The 20,113-nt window shown below is 42.7% G+C and overlaps 1 protein-coding gene across 5 annotated transcripts in view; it reads left to right on the top strand.

Annotated features, from left to right (window-relative positions):
* spata17 (spermatogenesis associated 17) overlaps nt 1-17,791 on the top strand; it is a 327,736-nt gene extending 309,945 nt beyond the window's left edge. For 4 of the 5 annotated variants that reach the window (XM_069931274.1, XM_069931275.1, XM_069931276.1 and 1 more), the window contains one exon: nt 17,514-17,599. In XM_069931274.1, coding sequence (XP_069787375.1) covers nt 17,514 — 1 coding nt within the window. In that variant the 3' untranslated portion in view covers nt 17,515-17,599. Of the gene's footprint in view, nt 1-17,513 lie in introns of all 5 variants that reach the window. The other variant, XM_069931278.1, reaches the window with a different exon arrangement.
* The last annotated feature ends 2,322 nt before the right edge of the window (nt 17,792-20,113 follow it).

Below are 20,113 nucleotides of genomic sequence, written 5' to 3'. Positions count from 1 at the left end.
GACTCGAGGAGAGGAACCCATGAAGACTGTGAGTGCTGGCGACTGTGGTCTAAGGACTCACACAAGGCTGCAGACTGCTGGAGACTGGATCAAGACTGGCTGAAGGGATATGAGGTATTGGAACTGTGATGCAAAAGTGTGCTGAGGGCACTAAAGGCTTCCTGATCGTGTTAGAGATTTGGATCTGGAGTTCAGGTTGCCGATGTTTGGACTGAAGGCTGTGTGGGCTAGGGAGGTTGCGGGAGGACTGAAAGCAAATCCACAGACACTCGATGAATCTGGGGGTGGGGGGGGTGTTTCTGCTTATATTTCTCTAATTGTAAGGAGCACCTGGAAATTTCTGCGGGTGGAAAGCAAATTTCATGCAATATTACACCTGTTTTATTATCAAAATCAGAAATTGAATTTATGGTCATGAATTTCGGTGTTTTTGCAGCAATATCATAGCGCAAACATTCATATTATAACCATCTTACAGCATTACTGTAAATAAAATAAAAAAAATAATAATAGTGAATGAAAAGTAAGGCAGTGTCTTTGGTTCATTGATCATTCAGGAATCTGATGGCAGCGGGAAGAAGCTGTCTTTGTGCCACTGAGTGCTCGTCTTTAGGCTACTTTAATCTTTTTCACAATAGTAGCAGAGAGCATAACTTGGGTGGTAGGGGTTTTGAGGATAGAGGCTGATTTTTTAAAACACCACCTCACGTAGATGTCCTCAATGGAATGACGTCTGATGCCTGTGATGTCGCAGGCCGAGTTAACAACCCTCTGGAGTTTATTCTTGTCCTGAGAGTTGATGCCTCTATACCAGGCAGTGATGCAAACAGTCAGAATGCTCTCCAAGGTACATCAGTAGAAGTTTTCAAGAGTTTTTGGTGACAAACTGAATCTCCTCAGACACCTCACAAAGTATAGCCGCTGTCGAGCCTTCTTTGTGATTGCATCTCACTCTGCTCTTCTTGGGTCGCGGGACGATTGATGCCCTTTCAAAGCTGGTGGGAACCTCTGACCGCAGCAATGAGAAGTTGAAAATGTCCGTGAACACTTCAGCTAGTTGGTCGGTGCAGATTTTCATGACCTTGGCAGGTACGCCATTAGGGCCTGATGCCTTGAGAGCGTTCACCCTCTTAAATAATGCTTTGGCATCGCCCTCAGAGACAGATATCACAGGGTCCTCAGCCTTTTCAGGGATTCTAGTAGGCACTGTCTGGTTCTTCTTCTCAAAGTGAGCATACTTGAAAATAAAGGAATCTTGAATCTTGAGAAACCCTCCACAAATTTCAAAAGTACTTGATGAATAATTGAGGAGCCATAGCCTGCAGGACTAAGGATTAACCTGGAGTCCATTTTTGGCTAACATTGTGCCGTAATTCTACAGTTCCATATCATTTTTCCCCTTCCCACAGAAAATCTCAGTCTCCTTTCTGGCTTCCTAAAGATATCAGAGGCATTGAATGGGAAAGGAAACAAACCTCAATGGGAGAATGTCCAAATTCTATCTGCTATATCTGTGTGTGATCCATTCTTCAAAGTTCTGATTTGAGTGTTCGTGATTTTGCACGATAAGGTGGAAGAATAGAAAATGAGACATGAAATGAATAAAAGGAAAGGACAGCCAGACTAGAACCATGAGTTCACATTACTTTAATTTTAAATAGTATATCTGAATGTAATACTGGAAAGTTGATGACATGGGACATTACAATGTCATTATTTTGCAAACTAACCATTTTTTTCCTCCCCAAATACACAGTATTTGACGCGGTAAACAAGTGGTCAGTACATTAAAACATCGTTGTTGGATTTCTTGAGACTTTTCTGCTCTCTCATCAACTCAGTCCACTCTTGGATGAGCCTCACAGAGAGGTATACTCCTTTGTGGCATCATTTTGACTAGTTTATAAATAAATCACAGGGTACCCGCTGACACATGTTCATGTTGCAAGCAGTAAAGCACATACCTTATATTGGAAGAGAGGGGTATAGGCAAGGCTGGGGGGGGGGATTGATACTTCAGTATGTTTGCTTTTTATCTTTGTAATAATCTTTCAGCCTTTCTTTGGACTCTATGAACATCAATGTGAGGAGGTGAATTTGAGCTTATCTGTCACTTCAGGCAGAAGGATACAACCAGAGCATGTGTAAAGTTTCACAACATTGTAACACCTTTTAGTCATTGCACAATTATTTTCAGAATAATTACTCTATTGCATTATTAGTGTGGCTTATCCAGGCATATTAGAGTTACAGCATCAGGAAATCATGGAAATATTACTACAGGGAAGGATGCCATTCAGTCCATTGTGTCTGAACCAGCTGTGAGTAAACAATGTATCTGGCGAATCCTGTTCCCCAGTCCTCACACCGACAATTTTTTTTTCTATTTCATATATGTATATATATACAGATATCCTTAGAATCTTTCTCTACTTCTAATGACAATACATTCCAGACCCTTATCACATGCTGTGAGAAAAATATTCTTCCTTCGTCAACTTTTGATTTTGAATCATGCACCAACACTTGCACCGTTTGATCAGGTTTATTCCCTAGAACAAAGTCCATCTTCCTTGTTGGGCCAGAAAGTTCTGCGCCAGAAAGTTCTCTTGGCCATTCTTCAGATACTCTCCCACCGCTTTGGCCTCATGTTAGTGCTACCTCGAACTCTATTTGAATAGGTCAAGTCCACTATATCATTGGACAATGGATTTTGCACAAATAATGAGTTGGGTCAAATCTAAAGGGTTCCAAACCAAAGCATTGATTGACCATTTTTTTACCAAAGGTTGCTGCCTAACCTGCAGAGGAGATCATTCTTGGCTCAGGATTACTGCATCTGTATATCATTTTCCCGACATATTTGTTTGTCAAATATCCTTCTGATTAATTGGTGGCCTCTATTGTTTCTTAACTATAAACAGATGTATTTGTCCTTGAAAATCAAAGAACTGCAGATGCAGGAAGTCTGAAATAAAAAGGAAAATACTGGAAATATTCAGCAGATTCTGTCGGTCTACATGTACCATGAGTGGACACTCCTCATCATCTTTTAGTCAATGGAAAAGAAGCCCAGCCTTCACAATCTCTGAATCATGCTAAATTTTCTATGCATTCTCTACAACAGCCATTCTCAATTGGGGCCTATGGCTCCCCTGGGGGCCACAGCATGCTCAAATAAAAGCCATGTTTTATTTTCGTCTCATATAATTTTTTTAAGTAGTATGAGAGAAGTACAGATGAAACCAAAGCTTGACTGCTTCACAGGGAAGAGGGCCCATAAGCCTTGAGCAGTGACCCCATAGCCAAAACAAGGTTGAGAATGGCTGCTCTACAGCATAAGTATATCCTTCCTATTGTGTGGTGATCAAAACTAGATGTAATGATCCAAGTGCATTCTAACCAGTGCTTTGTAAATTTACCACATGAAGTCCCAACTTTTACATTCGATATACCGACCTATGAAGGCAAACATACCATATACTTTTCTCACCACCCCATGTATCAGTGTTGCTGCTTGAATAGAATTATTGACTAGAAATCTAAGACCCTACTGTTCATCAAAATTCTACAATATTCTTTTTATTCCATACTCCCACTCTTCCCATCACTATCTTTGTGAACATATTATGACTGACTTTTTGGGGTATTTTGCAGCTTAGTTTCTGAAAGCTAAGCTTTTTCTCAATAATAAATATTGGAATTTCTAAAGCATTCAATAGATTTGCCATTTCAATTAAAATAAGATCTGCTCAAACTAGTTAGGTAATAGGTACAAATAGTAAAGTTGCAGGGAAAAAGTACACTTGAAGCTGAAATATTTTAGGGTGACTACAACCTGAAATTAAATGGGTTCCTCCTTGTCCCGCTTAGGGAATTGAGAGAAACTCATGAAATTTCAGTCCATTGTGTACACTGGGAATGAACTGCAAGTGAGTGTACTTAATATTCTGGTGATATAATGTTATGTAATTTCAGATTGAGCATAACAGCATGGAACAGTCAATAACCTCGTGTGCTCAGGACACAAGCCACTCCCTTCCTTCAGCTCTACTATCAGCAAAGTTTCTCATCATTATAGTTTCAGAGTTTTAAAAATAACTGCTCGACTTTGCATAAATTATATAGCTTGAAAATTGCATAGTGATGTACTGCACTTCAATAGGTGACATTCATAACCCATTCAAGCATTGCTCTCACAGTATACATTAGCTTAAGCTGATAGGCTGCAGTCTAAGAATCTTTTTTGTCCTTCAGCTGAGGTTTTCCTCAGGTATACTTTTTTTTTGTCTGCATGCCTGATTGGAAAATCTAAAATCGGGAAGATGCCTCTTGTTTTAGATACTCTCTATCCACAATCTTGCCCATATTTGCTCTGTTCTTTCTGTCTCTTGATCCAAAGGTGCATTTTGGGGACTTTTTTTTTCCCCAATTCCTAATTCTTCTCTGATCTAGCAAGTAAACATGGAAATGTTCTTTTTATTACTCAGTATAACAAGAGAAAACACAATAGACATGAATAAACAGCTCCTTGATTCAATCTGATCTGATCTTGGCTGCAACTCCCCTTGTTCTCCATAATGATTCACTGTGTTATAGTTGAAAAATTGGAGTATCTCAGCCGTGAATATAATCAATGAGTTAGATCCCATAGCTCTCTGGGGTAAAAATGTCTAAGATCTAGATTGCTCCAAAAGAAGAAATTCTTCCTCAGAATATCATTTTTTTTCTCTTCCTCAACTTGTTTTAATTAGGAGATCCTTTATTCTGAAACTATGATCCCTCATGTAGATTTCCCCATATAGGCAATTTAGAACTGACCTGTATCTTTGTCAAAGTTCAGATTTATTGACAGAGCACATACTTAACATCACATACAACCCTAAGATTCTTTCTCCTGCTGGCCAGTCAGAATTTCTACTTATCGGTAGTAAAACAATTTACTCAAGAAAAGATAGCTAGACAAAAGAGAGAAATGTAAACAAACTGACAGTGCAATACAAAAAAAAAATCAGTAATGAATAATGTGCAAAGTAAGACTCCTTAAATGAGTCTCTGATTGAGTTTGTTATTTCAGAGCCTCCTGAACCTGGTGGAACAAGTCTTGTGCTTACATTTTACAGGACTTTCTGCTCAGAGACATTGGTGTACCCATAGCAGGCTTTGATGCAGCCAGTCAGCACACTTTCCACTACACATCTGAAGAAGTTTGACATACTAAACCTCTGCAAACTCCTGAGGAAGAGGAGGTGCTGATAGGCTTAGTATGGTGGGTCCAGGAAAGGCCCTCCGAGAGAGTGATTCCCAAGAATTAAAATTTCCTCATCCTGTCTACTGCTGATCCCCCAATGATCACTGGAACCATGAATACATTGGCAAGTCATTTAGCACAGGTTTTTAGTGCTCAACTGGGTATTCCATCCATGCCAGAAGCTTTCCTTGAATTCACCCTCCTGAAAGCAGTCTGCATGTCTGCCATGGATTCTGACAGTAGAAGATCATCAAGGAACATAGGAGTGCACAGTGGTTCTTCCTTGTTCTGGTGGTCAAATCAGGCATAGAAGGCATGGAGTTCATTTGGATGTGAAGCTTTGGTGTCTCCTATTGCACCGGATTTGGTTTTGAAGCAGGTTATGTCATTCAGATCCTGCCACAGCTGTCATGTATCTTTCATTGCTTCCATTCTCGACTAGAATCTCCATTTCACTGGGAGATGGCTTCTCGTGGGTCATTCCTGCTGCCTTTGTAGTGTTCTAGATCTCTAGACGTAAATGTCTGTGATCTGGCTCTCAACCGGTTCTGGATTTCATTGTTCTTCCAGGGCTTCTGGTTGGTTGAAACCCTAAACAATCTGATGGGGACACACTCATCATCAGCTGTTTTGATAAAGTCTGTACCAACCCTGGTGTAATCATTCAGATCCTCAAATGAGTTCTTGAGCACCAACCAATCCACTGACTCAAGGCTGTTCTGTAACCAGCATCCCCCAACCAACTTCTGGCTGTCCTAATATCCAGAGCTTCTCTTTTTAGACTCTGTCTTTATGCAGGTAGAAGGAACACTTGCCAAAATGCAGTCTCAGGTAAGAACAGTAGGCCTTCCTTATCTTGGGTGTAGCACTGATCAAATGTGCTGAGACCTCTGATACAGCAGGTTATGTTCTGGTGGTAATTGGGCACTAAAAACTACATGGGTGCTATTGAAGTTGATGATCCTTTTGCAAGCTCCAGCTTTGATGATGAATGCCCTGTCTGGTTCAATATTATTTTGTATTTATACTGGCTTCAGATGCAAAGTAAGTTACCACTGATGAACTTCAGCTAAGTGACCAGTTTGCTGGTACTAAACTTTGAATTTCAGCTTCTGCAAAAATATGAAATGAACCAAAGATTTGAAATATTAAACAAAGGATAAAAGTAAAGGTAGCCTTCTTTTCAGAATCACATGTGGAGTCCCAACTTGTTGGCATTCAGGATTGGTCCCATTTGCCTGCATTTGGTCCATATCCTTCTAAGCTTTTCCTATCCATGCATCTGTGTACATTTTCTTTGAATGTTGTAACTGTACGATTTTCTGCAGCTTCCTCTGTCGGTTCATTCCAGACTACCTTCTGAGTGAAAAGGTTGCCCCTCAGGCCCCTCTTAAATCTCTCCCTTTTCATCTTAAACCTCCAGTTCTAGAATCAGCTACCTTGGAATAATAGATTTTAAGCATTCACTCTATCATGATTATATAAACATCTCTCAGATCAGCCTCAGCCTCCTATGCTATATGGAAGATACCAACCTCTTCCTATAACTCAAGCTTTCCAATCCCAGTGACATCTTGGTAAATTTCCTCTGCATTCCTTCCAACTTGTTTTATCCTTCCTACAGCCATCCAATCACAACTGCACACCGTTCTCCAAGAGTAGTCTCACCAATACCTTGTACAGCTGCATCATGAAGTTCCAAATTTTATTCTCAAAGAAGGTGAGCATGCCAAATGCCTACTTCACCATCCTGTTCACCCAAGTCACCACTTTCATTGAACTTTGCATCTGTACTTCTGGGTCTCTCTGTTCGACAAGCATTCTCCATCGCCCTGCCACTTAACCATGTAAATACCACCCTGATTTGGCTTACTAAAGTCTCTCGCCTCACACTTGTCAGAGTTCAATTCCGCTTGCTACTACTTGGACCACTTTCCCAACTGATCTGGATCCTGTTGTAAGTTTATACATCCTTCATCACTGTCTACCACACCACCAATTTTGATGTCATCTGCAAATGCATTTACATGCTAATTTCATTGCCATCATTAAAATAGATAACAAACAACAGTGGACCCAGCACAAATCTTTGTAGCCCACTGCTGGTCACAGGCTTCCAATCAGTAAAGCAACCCTTTGCCTCCTTCCACTAAACCTGTATTACCAATGGGACTTGATCTCTTAAATGATCTCTTAATTTCAAATATCATCAAATAATTTCAATTTATCATCAACTGATGATCTTGGATATTTCCTTCAAGTCAGATTTGAAAATTGATTTTTGACAACCATTATCATTTAGTATAATTTTGCACAATCATTTAATAGTTCGATTTTGTTAAAGGTGCGAGATAGCATTTTGACTAGAGATTTTGTCATCTTCCTCCATGATCTGATGTGATTTTCCCAAATTTCAAACAAAGAACCTTTTTTATCCGCATAATTTAAGAGTCAGAGATAAATCATGTCACTAAACAATTTTTACTTGTTATTGAGCTGAGAAATGAAGCAAATAAAGGTTCTTGCCAAATCATTGGGGCATTTGCTTTCTGATGCACCTCATCTTGGGGTGAATGGGATCAAACACTTAAAACAGTTGGGCATTTCGTTTAAATGCGTACTGGCCTGTTGTGTCATAACTGCACATCATTTTCTGCTGTTTGAGCCACACAGGACATCTCGGGAATGTATGTCCAGAATTGTTAAGCAACAGGAAGTATATTAAGATGAAGGAAATGAAGCATGATACTAACATAGTACATTTCTATATTTCTTTCTCCATTTTCTCTCTCTCTCATTCCATTTGGGTTCTTGTGAGCTTCTGTGTGATGGTTGCATATTTTTTATATGAATGGATGAATAAAGTTTATTGTCATATACACAAGTATAATGTAAATGCTATGAAAGTTTTACTTGCTGCAGCTTCCCAGGCACATAAAACACACAAGTAACAAAACAGGAGAGAGAAAAAAGGTAATAATATCAAGAAAAATTATAAATATTTTTTTCCAAAAATATACTTTATTCACAATAAATTATTTGCAATACAAGAAAAACCAAGATTTTTTTACATTCATATTGTTAATGATATTGATAAATGCGCATCATTGTACATTTTACATTCTTGTTAATATTTCATTACCACTACTGTGGCACCTTGTTATTTCTCCATTTCCACCCACCCCTCTGTTGTTTGAAAGGATTTGTAATGTGACTGAATTCACTCAGAGGCAAGTGAGGAGTACAAGCATGGTTTTAATAGCTTACAATCAATGGCCAGTAGACACAATAGGCAGGTGAATCAGAGGTAAGGCAGGAAAACCAGGGTTTATATTGGGGTAGGTGAGGGTGGAGCCAGGGGAGGAGCCAGCCATCAGGGCAATATATAGACAGTCAATTCCAGTTCACTGCATTTACCCCTTCCTTCAGAATTGAGACTATGGGTGAAAAACAGAGACCATTCATTCAAAAAAATGAATTCTTTACAAATATTTACGTTAAGTCTGTCGGGGGTATGGTAATTCTGGTTGAGCACCACAGTATTGGAGGGCTTTGGCCTCCTGAACTTCCTGCGGTTCAGGGTCAGTGGGTCTCGAGGGCTCCGGGTCATGTGGTGGGGTTGATTGGGACCTCTGGGACTTTGAGTGAGGTACTCGATAGCTCCTGGCTCACTTGAGGCATCGGACCCTCGGTTCGGGTGGATGCCAGGACTCTGATCAAGACAGTATCCTCTGTGCTGTCTGAGTATGCCATGTAGGCATACGTTGGGTTGGCATGCAGCAGGTGCACCCTCTTGATCAGGAGGTCTATCTTGTTCCGCTTCACGTGCTTTCTCAGCAGGACTGGCCCTGGTGCCATCAACCAAGCTGGGAGAGTAGTCCCAGTCATGGATTTCCTCAGGAACGTAAGCATATGGTCGTGAGGAGTTGCGTGGGTCACTGTGCAGAGGAGCGTCCTTATAGAGTGGAGCGCCATGGGTAGGACTTGTTGCCAGTGTGAGTCTGGAAGGCCTTTTGACCGGAGAGCCAATTTCATAGCCTTCCATACAGTCACATTCTCTTTTTCAACTTGGCCGTTCCCCTAGGGATTGTAGCTAGTCATCTTGCTTGAGGCCATGCCCCTTATGAGCAGGTACTGGCATAGCTCTTTGCTCATAAATGATGAGTCCCAGTCACTATGGATATAGTTAGGATACCCAAACAGGGTGAAAATAGAGTGCAAGGCCTTGATGACCATGATGGTGGTCATGTCTTGCCAGGGGATGGCGAATGGAAAATGTGAATACTCATCGATAATGTTGAGAAAGTATATGTTTCCATTGAAGGGAAGGACCCTTAAAGTCGACACTGAGTCATTTGAAAGGGCAGGATGCCTTTATCAGGTGTGCTTTGTTGGGGTGGTAGAATTGTGGCTTCCACTCTGTGCAGACCTGGCAGGACTTTATCATTTTCCTGATGTCCTCAACGGAGTAGGGAAGGTTGTGTGCCTTGACGAAATGAGCCATGCGTGTGATGCCTGGGTGGCAAAGCTCATCGTGCAATGACTGCAATTGGCCGGTGTGTGCAGCTTCCTCTTGATGGCATCTGGAGGTTCTTTGAGAGTACCTGGCCTGTATGCTATGTCCGAATCATGGGTCCTCTACCGGCATCACCTACGGCTCCTAGAACACTTCCACCAGCGTTGTCTCCGCTCCATCCTCAAAATTCATTGGAGCGACTTCATCCCTAACATCGAAGTACTCGAGATGGCAGAGGCCGACAGCATCGAAGATGCTGAAGATCCAGCTGCGCTGGGTGGGTCACGTCTCCAGAATGGAGGACCATAGCCTTCCCAAGATCGTGTTATATGGCGAGCTCTCCACTGGCCACCGTGACAGAGGTGCACCAAAGAAGAGGTACAAGGACTGCCTAAAGAAATCTCTTGGTGCCTGCCACATTGACCACCGCCAGTGGGCTGATAACGCCTCAAACCGTGCATCTTGGCGCCTCACAGTTTGGCGGGCAGCAACCTCCTTTGAAGAAGACCGCAGAGCCCACCTCACTGACAAAAGACAAAGGAGGAAAAACCCAACACCCAACCCCAACCAACCAATTTTCCCCTGCAACCGCTGCAACCGTGTCTGCCTGTCCCGCATCGGACTTGTCAGCCACAATCGAGCCTGCAGCTGACGTGGACTTTTACCCCCTCCATAAATATTCGTCCGCGAAGCCAAGCCAAAGAAAAAAATTATAGGTAGAGTTTGATCCTCCACCTAGTGATCTTATCATTCTTTATTTTACTCCTTTTTCCATTATTAAACATAAATGCCACTGATTGCTGGTCAGTGAGCAGTGTAAATTTTCTGCTGGCCAGGTAATAATCCCAGTGCCTGATGGCCTCTACAATGCCTACAGTCTCTTTCTCCACAGATGGGTTCCGAAGCTCGTGGCCTTGTAGAGTGTGGGAGAAAAAGGCAACCGGCCTGCCCAACTGGTTAAGGTTAGCGGCCAGAGCTACGTCAGAGGCATCACTTTCCACCTGGAAGGGTTAATTCTCGACAGCGGCATGCATGGTGAGCTTTGTGATGTAGCTCCAAACATAGTTGAAAGCCACCTGGGCTTCAGCTGACAATGGGAAAGTGGTGGACTTTAAGAGGGAGTGGACCTTATCTGCATAGTGATGGACTCACTGGGCATAGTAGGAGAAGAGCCCCAGGCACCTCCTTAAAGCCTTCAGGATCAGGAGGTCTAACAGGAGGCACATTCGATCGGGGTCAGGGCCAATGACACCATTCTCCACCACATAGCCCAGGATCACCAGATGTTTTGTCTGGAACACACTTACTGGAGTTGTACTGTACTGGAGTTCAGGGCCTTGGCCAAGTGGAGGTTGGTGTCATGGTCTTCCAGAGAGTGTCCACAAATGGTGACGTTGTCAAGATAAGGGAAGATGGCCTTCAACCTGCACTCGTCATCCATTTTCTCTGGAAAACTGAGACCCCATTGGTGATACCAAAAGGGATGCTCAGGAACTGATAGAACCATCCATCTGCCAAAAATGCTGTGTAGCTGAGGTCCTCAGAATGGATCAGTAACCGACGGTAAGCAACTTTCAGGTCGATAGTCAAATAGACCCAGTACCGCGCAATTTCATTTACAAGTCCAAAATTCGAGGGAGGGGTACACGTTTAGGAGTGTGAAACGATTAAATGTTTGGCTGTAGTCAATCACTAGCCTGGACTTTTCTTCCCCTTTCACGACTACCACCTGGGCTCTCCCTGGGCAGTTGCTGGGGTCAATAATACTTTCTTTGAGTAGCCGTTGTGTCTTGGCTCTGATAAATTTCCGATCCCTCGCACTGTATTGCCCGCTCTTTGTAGCTATTGGTTTGCAATTGTGAGTCAGGTTCAGAAACAGTAGGCGGGGGGGGAGATCAATATTTAGGGTGGAGAGACCACATGTTGTGAACGGCTTTTGGGACCTTCCATTCTGCACTGTGATCGGAGGGAGTGGGCAAGAGTACTCCCTGGTCATGCTTTTAAGGTGACACAGGAAGTTCTGGCCCAGAAATACAGGAGCACGCAAATCCTTCAGTACATACAATCGTAACTTACAAAATTCCCCCTTTTACAGTTAGATGTACTATACAATATCCCTGGATCATCACAGAGTGTGTGTGAAACTAGGAAAATATAATAGTCCATCGGGTACACTCGTAAGTTGTACCACAAAGCCATCGCAAAGTTTATAAAGCTCTCCATGGAGCCAGTGTCTACTAACAATCAGTCAAATATCCATTTACTCTCACCTCCATCATCGAGTTATTCCTGATCCAGGACAACTGATGTCAGTGATCCGGAAACCTCATTGCTCTGCATGTTGATGTAAACTCTCTCCTCTTGGCCTGCGGGCAGACAATATGGCATCAACCATGAGGCGTGCAAGATAGATGCCCTCCATCTTGATCTGAAGATGGACTAGGTGGCGCCAACCTCAAGGCGCAGCAAGATGGCCACCATGGCTTACCAAGATGCTTCACTTCCATCAAGGCACAGCATGATATTGGTGGCGAACAGAACGGAGAGGCGGAGGCCGGTCCTTCGGGTCTTAGGGCATGGGTCCAGTGATGATTCGAGGGTTGGATATGCCGTCGCACTCTTTGGGTTCCCTTTAGCCTGGCAGACCTTCACACAGTGCCCTTGCTTACCAGATCCTGTGCACATGGAGTCCTTCGTGAGGCATCAGGTGTGGGGGTGCTGTGCCTGTCCATCCTGATTGGCACTGGGACTGCGGGAGTCACAGACGCCTCAATGACTTGGTTCTCTGAAAGGGTGCCTCTTTCGCCTACGAGTCCTTCTCGAGTGCTTTTGCCCGTTCCAGAGTACAGGCCAAGTCTTTCTTCCCCAACTCTAGAAGTCACTGCCTCATGTACCTCAACCTCACTCCTGCCACAAAGGTGTCCCAGATTTGTTCCCCCTCTCTCATCCGGACTGTGGCCACTTCGTAGTGGCATTTTATGATCAGGGCCCACAGCTCAGAACATAGTTGTCCAGGAACTCACCCAGATGCTGCTGACGTTGAGAGAGTTGGTGCCTCACCAGCACATCATTCTGGGGCCTCATGTAGCCGGCCTTCAAGCCTTCTATGGCCAATTCATATGTAGCACAGTCTCTGATGACTATATACCTTTTGGGGCTGACTTAAGGGAGAAGTGCCAATCTCCAGAGACCATCCAAGTTGTAGGCATCTTGTGTGGCTGTCAGGTAGGACTGGAAGAACTCCAGCAGTAGGCAAATTCCTCTCAGGCCTCAGGGGACAGAGGGTCAATCTGGAGCATGCCTGGCTTCAACAGGGCTTCCATCCCATTTCAAAGATAAGCTATTAATATTGTAACATGACTGAACAAGTGAAGAGTACAAACATGGTTTTAAAAGCTTACAATCAATGGCCAGTAGACACAATAGTTCTTGGGTAAATCTGAGGTAAGGTGGGAAAACCAGAGTGAGAGTGGAGCCAGGAGAGTTGCCAGCCATCTGAACAATACCTCAGTGTCAGCCCCTCAGTGCCTGGTAATAGGAGGATTCTAGATTGTGGTTCTACCCAACAGTACCTTCGTGTTGGCTCACCAAGCCTCAGTGTGTCCCTCAGCACATACTCCTGCAGCCCGGAATGTGCCCGTTGGCAGCATTCCTGGACCAATATTTCAGTATACTGAAAGATCAACAGGTTACTGGCTGACCAAAGGCCATCTTTCACCGAGTTGATGGTCTTCCAGCAGTTCTGGATGTCAGATTCAGAGGAGTCCCTGGAAAAACAGCAGTTGTCACACTGCTGCTGGTGATGAACTGTGACCAAGACCCCTGCATTCTTCTTCCTGCACCTTTTGCAAATCAACATTCATCAAAGAGGTGGGCAACAGTCTCCACTCCACCGCAGCCATCCCAAAGACAACATCCATGGAGGGTGATATTCCGGTTGTGCAAGAAGGATCTCAATGGGAGGGCTCCACTCACCGCGAGCCAGGCCAAGTCCTGGTGCTTGTTTGTGAGCCCTGTCAATGAGGCATTGTCAGATGATCTGGAAGGTCTGCTCAGGGAACCATCCCACTGGTTGCAGCAAGTCCTCATCTCTCAGTTTCTGCAGGACGTTCCATGCTGACCACTGCCTGATGGCCTTGTGGTCGAAGGTGTTTTTCTGGGAAAAAAAAACTTTTCAAAGAAGGATAGGTGGTGTATCAAAGTCAAGCTAACTGGGACATTGTGCGTCGATGGGGCCCGGCCTGTCCTTCACAACACCTGGGACAGGTAGAACCTCAGCACTTAGTGGCACTTGGTGCCTTCCTACTTTGGTTCCATGTGCAGCCTGATGCAGCCGTACACAAAAGCGGTCATCAGGATGAGCGCCATGTTGGATACACCCTTGCCCCTATTTTCTGGCAACGTACATGGCGCTTCTTTGGACCCTATTCATTTTAGATCCCCAAATGAATCTAAAAACTGCTCTGGTAACTGGCAGGGCAGAGGAGCAGGGCATGGGCCACACCTGGGCCACGTAGAACAGCCCTGAGAGCACCTCACACCTGATGTCCAGGTTCAAGAGGCAGCGGCACACCCACAGTCCTAATTTTTGATAGACGTTTACAATCTGCTCTAACCAATTCTTGTTACGCCCCTCAACTCCTCCAAACCAGATCCTCAGCATCTTCAGGTAGTCGGATCAAACTGTGAAGGGTAGACCTGTTGTGCCAATTACCGAAGAGCATTGCCTCACTCTTCTGGTTTATCTTTGTGCCTGGTACAGACTCAAAATGCCTGCATATGCTGGTCTGACTCCAGACCAACCATGTATCTGATCAGAAGAGAGCAGCATTGTCCATGTAGAGGGAGGCCTTGACCTGAGTGCCTCCGCTGCCTGGCAACCTCATTCCTCTTATGCCCTTGTCCTTCCTGATGGATTTGGCAAAGGGCTCTATGCAGCACACAAATAAGACAAGAGACAGTGGGCAGCCTTGCCTAACTCCAAACTTGATAGGGAAGCTATCTGTTTCCCACCCATTGATTTGGACTGCACTACAGATGTCTGTATAGAGCAGTTTAATCTAATTCTGGATTCTCATCATGTGCTTGATATCCGGTTGAAAGCCTTCTCCTGGTCTAAGCTGGCCAGTTAGGCATCCATCTCCCTGTCCTGCATATAGGTGATGGGATCCCTGCACAGCACAAGGCAGTCAGAAACCCTGCCTGGAACTGTGCAGGTCTGGTCTGGGTGGATCACCTGCCCCAATGCAGACTTGACTTGATTGGAGATGGCTTTTGACAGGATTTTGTAGTCCACATTTATTAATGAAATGGGTCTCCAGCTATCCTCCTTCTCCCCCTTCTTTTTGTAGATGAGGGTAATGATGCCCTTCCTTCTGGAGTCTGACATTGCTTCCTGCCAGTAGCATTGCTTTGTATACTTCGAGCAGGTCTGGGCCCATCCAGTCCCACAGAGCTGTAGGCCATCACTTTCAGGAGTCTTACTTGATCCAAAGGAATGGATAGAGTCCGACAAGAAATTGGCTGATCCAGACATTCCCTCTTGTTGTCGTCTAAGTGGCATACAGACTAGGATAGAAGGACTGTTCGATCCTCTGAATGCCTGTCTGCAGGGATGTGACTGAGCCATCCTCTCCCTTATGTCTGTGGCTAACAGAGCTCCCTCTGTGAACCTTTTGGAAGAAGAAACATAAACACATCTCATCCTACTCCACTGTTCAGACTCTGGATTGGAAAATTAGTCCTGGAGGACTCTGAGATGAAAAACAAGGCTTGCCAGCCTTTCCCCTCTCAGAGTTCCTCCCTCACATCCACCCATCTCAACTGCAGAAGGAGGAATTGTTGCAGGTCAATCTGGAGTTGGCTCAGGTCCTGCTGTCTCTGTCTTGTCCTCTGAACATCTCTGAGGATAAAGAACCTCTTGATTTCTCCTTGGTTGGTTCCAACCAGATCACTGAAGAGTCAAAGACAGGTTTCACGGTTCTCCAACCAGCGTACTCCTTCTGTTTTCTGGAGTCAGCAACTTCACGTACAGCTTCCACGTTCCCCTGCCTGCCTTCTGATCCTCCTATGGGTGTAAAACAAACAATATAATGGAAGGAATAGCTGGTAAGCTGAAAAAAATGATCTGATACATTAAGTTACTCACTGGGTCCCACATATTCACATTGCACAATGAGGCAATCTTCTCCCGGTTTAGTGAAAGTAGGGAAACAGATTTGGTGGTACAAGTACAGCTAGGATTATCACTTGACAATAACTTGAAATTGTTCAAGGACTATTCAAAATTAATAGATCTTTATAAACCCTTTTGTAATTTGGTCTTAGAGGTAGGAGGTAGAGGGTAGTTGTAGAGGGTTGCTTTACTAATTAGAAGCCTGTGAATGCACAACAAGCATTGTATTGGAAGTCTGTGAGCTGAATGTTCAGAGAGGCCATAAATTTGACTTCATTGCCAAAATAATGGAGGCAGGTTAGAGCAGCTTGATATGCAATGGTTTGTTAAAACCTGAGAAAACCCACCAGAAACAACTGCAGAAGATCCTTTTAAAGGAGAAGTTGGAAGTTCGAAGAAAACTGAAGGATACAGGTAGAGAAATAGAACTAAACAGCTAGCTTTTTACTATAGACCATAGACCTTTAGGGTTCTCTACTTTTACAGAAGGACTCTGTAAATTCCACCAGTTCAGACCAAAATGCTGAAGATCCAAACATGCTTTGGGGTACAGTGATCCATCTACCCAATAATTTGCTGGGAAATCTGCCCACAAAGCCCATTTCAGGTTCGACCTAGCTAAAGTCAGCACACCATACATTTCACGCACATCATGAATGTTTATGCATGTAGGCATACATTTCATGCTTGTGCAATTTTAATGCACATTTTAAGTACAATCTATTTCTAGGTCAACTAGGCCACACAAGAGATTAAAAGAAAATTCAAAACATTGGGGATACCTTGGAGATAAATTATAAATGTGCATTTTTAGAATAAAACATTGTATTTGTGCAAAGATAGTAAGATGATTTGGAGATCAATAAAAGATAAACCAACTCACTGGAGAAATTGCCTTTTCCTTCCTCCTATACAGATTCTCTGAATAATTTTGCTCTGTTCTATGATCCAATCATTTTTTTTTACCAAATTCTTGTCTCCATCATTTAGCTGGCAATAAAAATGATTTCAGTACATGGAGCCTCATTTGTACACACTAACCTGGTCTTTAAATAAGATGCTTCAAAATAGAATTGAATAATATAATTTGGGAATACCAGTTATCCTAACATAGAGCATTGGAGGCCGAAGACAGACAATAGCTGGAGATCCTTTGAGAGTAAACATAACTTTATGACAAGCTTTTGAATGTGACATTAATTTTCTCAATAAAGCTATCATATGTTTTTTTTTAATGGCTGAAATGTTGGCTTATGGAGAACTACAAAGATTCAGGCTAAAAAGTAGCATCTGCAGTTGTTTATGCCTTCATGCTGAATCACTCTGGTTCTGTATTTTGAAAATTTTTTTTTCGGGAAAGTACAAAGTACCGGTACATAACTATTTGTGCTGTTTGCTTTATCTCCAAAATCGGTTTTAAACTGATTAGTTTAAATTTATTTCACTTACTGAATTATTTGAAATCTGAATGATCTTAGCTGAAGATCCTTGCACTTTGTTGGTGATGCTTTATGTTTAAAATAAACAAACAGCTACCATATTGTTATTCATGTTTTATCTTCTCTTTCTAGACATTCAGAACTGTTTTTACATCCATTTATCTTTTTGAGAAGTTTCAAAAAACATATTCCAAAGCTGGAGAAGTGTTTTAAGAAACATGGAGAGCCTCGCGTGCCAAAGCGTTTCTACATGAAGCTCAACAACGGTCTTTTTCCATTCATGTGTGTAATCAATAGTCCCATCGGAGTGATGATTAACTTCCCAGTTATTGGTAACAAATTATGCGAATTGCAAAAAAGTATTAATCTATTTAAATAAACTGGCATTGCACCTGTGATTGAAATACTAATATTTTGTTCCGTTATTTTCTTTTGATCTGTGTGGATGATTTTCCTCCCTATTTTTTCTTGGCACAGATAGCCTGTTGAGCCTCTCTCCATCATGTGGTTAGCAAGGCAACACCTTTAATGCCATTTTTTATAGTTATTTTTGATTATTATAAAATCTCTTAGTCAGAATTGTAACTTATTTACTGTACTTGATGGCATATAAGGCCCACTTTTTTCCCCCAAAATGGCTCAAAAATATCTCCCGGGCCTTGTATGCAAAGTTGAAATCGGAGTGATAATGATAAGGAATACTGACAGTAGCTCACTAGCATAATCGCCATCTATCATTGGAGACTGGTGGCAGGTTGTCAGGAGACTCTCCCGGCAGCCTGCTGCTGGTCCCCGCACTGGTGTTCCCCCCCCCCCCACCCCGACGACTCGCCACCAGTCCTCGCACCGATCCACCACCCCGCGCACCCCCGACAGCCCACATTGATCTCACTGCCCTACTACCACCCCCCCAGGAGAGAGCAAGGCAGCAGAATCAGCACGGGAACTGACAATGGGCTGAAGGGAAAGAGCAAGGCAGTAGGACCAGCGCGGGGACTGACAGTGGGCAACTGGAAGAGAGTAGGACAATGGGACCAGCGTGGGGACCGACAGCAGGCCACTGAGAGAGAGCAGGGCACTGGGACCAGTACAGGGACCAACAGTGGCAGTTTATTTATACAAAATGTTTTCTGCTAAGCTGCTTTTGTTTTCAGTTATAAATTACAGCAATATTATTATTATTAGAAGAAGCTTTTTCCTGTTGTCCTAGTTGCATGTTTTGTCCAAGTTTATTTTTCTGCTCTACAGTAGCAACATATTTCAATAACATTAAATTCTTACCCATATACAACCCCAAAAAAAATCTTAATAATCCCTGCTGAAATGGGGTGGTCTTGCATGCCCGTAGGTCTTGTACCCCATCAAATAAGGTAATTGATTTTATATTCAGAAAGACTACACTTTCAAATGCAATTTTCCAGATAAAATTGAAAGCATTTGTTACTTAGTCTGCAGTTTATTCAATCATAAATATGTTTGCATATGAGAGAATTAAAATAGATTTCCCCTTAGCTTATAAAATGATTAAGTTGATGCATAATTTTGTAATGGATTCACAGTTGAACATCAAACAGCACAGAACAGGAACAAGCCTTTGTCCATGTGTCTGTAAATTTAATTTTTTTAATTTTAAATGTACATTTTAAATTTAAATTTAATTTAAATTTACATTAGACATACAGCACAGAAACAGGCCATTTCAGCCCATGAGCCTGTGCCGCCCAATTGCATCTGAACGGTGGGAGGAAACTGAAGCCCCCGGGGAAAACCCATGTAGACATGGGGAGAACGTAATAACTCCTTCGAGACAACGTGGGATTCAAACCAAAGTTCTGATTGCTGGCACCCCTATGTACCAAGCATCATGTCCAAATCAAACTGGAACTCTGCTCCTTGCACATGATCCATACCCCTCCATTCACTTAATATTCATGTGCCTATGTCGATGAATCTTAAATGCCATCATTGTATCTACTTCCGCCACTACTCTTGACATCCAACAGTACCATGTGTGAAAGCATTTGCCCTACACATCTCCATTAAACTCCCCCTCCCTCACTTTAAATGCATAGGTGATGCCTTTATCCTGGGAAAAAGATTCTGTCCACCATATCAATGGCCCTCATGATTTTATACATCCCTATCAGATCTCTCTTCGGCCTCCAATGCTCGAGAGAAAATCATCCAAGTTTGTCCTACTTCTCCCTATAATTCATACCCTCTAAATCAGGCAACATTCTGGTAAATCTCTTCTGTACCCTTCCCATTTGGTCAGATTTGGATCATAACCAACATACAGTAAACTTCAATTTATCAAGCTTCATTTTTTCCATAGTTCATAAAAATACATAATTGATAAAATTGTAACAAACAGAAATTTGAAGATGGAGCATGAAACAATTTGATTTACAAATAAAATTGCCTGTAGCTAACGCACCAGCTGTATAGTAAGAAAACAGTTTGAGTCAACGTACCTAAAGAAAATTGATTGAGAAAAGGATAAATTGACTGCTAATTACTTCAGGTCTTCCATATAAGAAAGATTTTATGAGATTTCACCAATTTCTTTTTTCCATTTCATTGGTTCCATACACATTTTAACTATTTAGGTGGAATTTTCCAAAATTAAAACAAAAATGAGTGTTAAATATGAAGAAATACAGCATCACTGTAAAGAGAGAATGGGTGGGGGGGGGGGGTGGAGAATGTTTTTGAGTGACAATTTTATTGAA

Source organism: Narcine bancroftii, chromosome 4 (genome assembly GCF_036971445.1).
Source record: "Narcine bancroftii isolate sNarBan1 chromosome 4, sNarBan1.hap1, whole genome shotgun sequence".
Classification (NCBI taxonomy): Eukaryota; Metazoa; Chordata; class Chondrichthyes; order Torpediniformes; family Narcinidae; genus Narcine; species Narcine bancroftii.
Note: the sequence above shows the minus strand (reverse complement) of the source record. Positions and strands in the feature narration are given on the sequence as shown.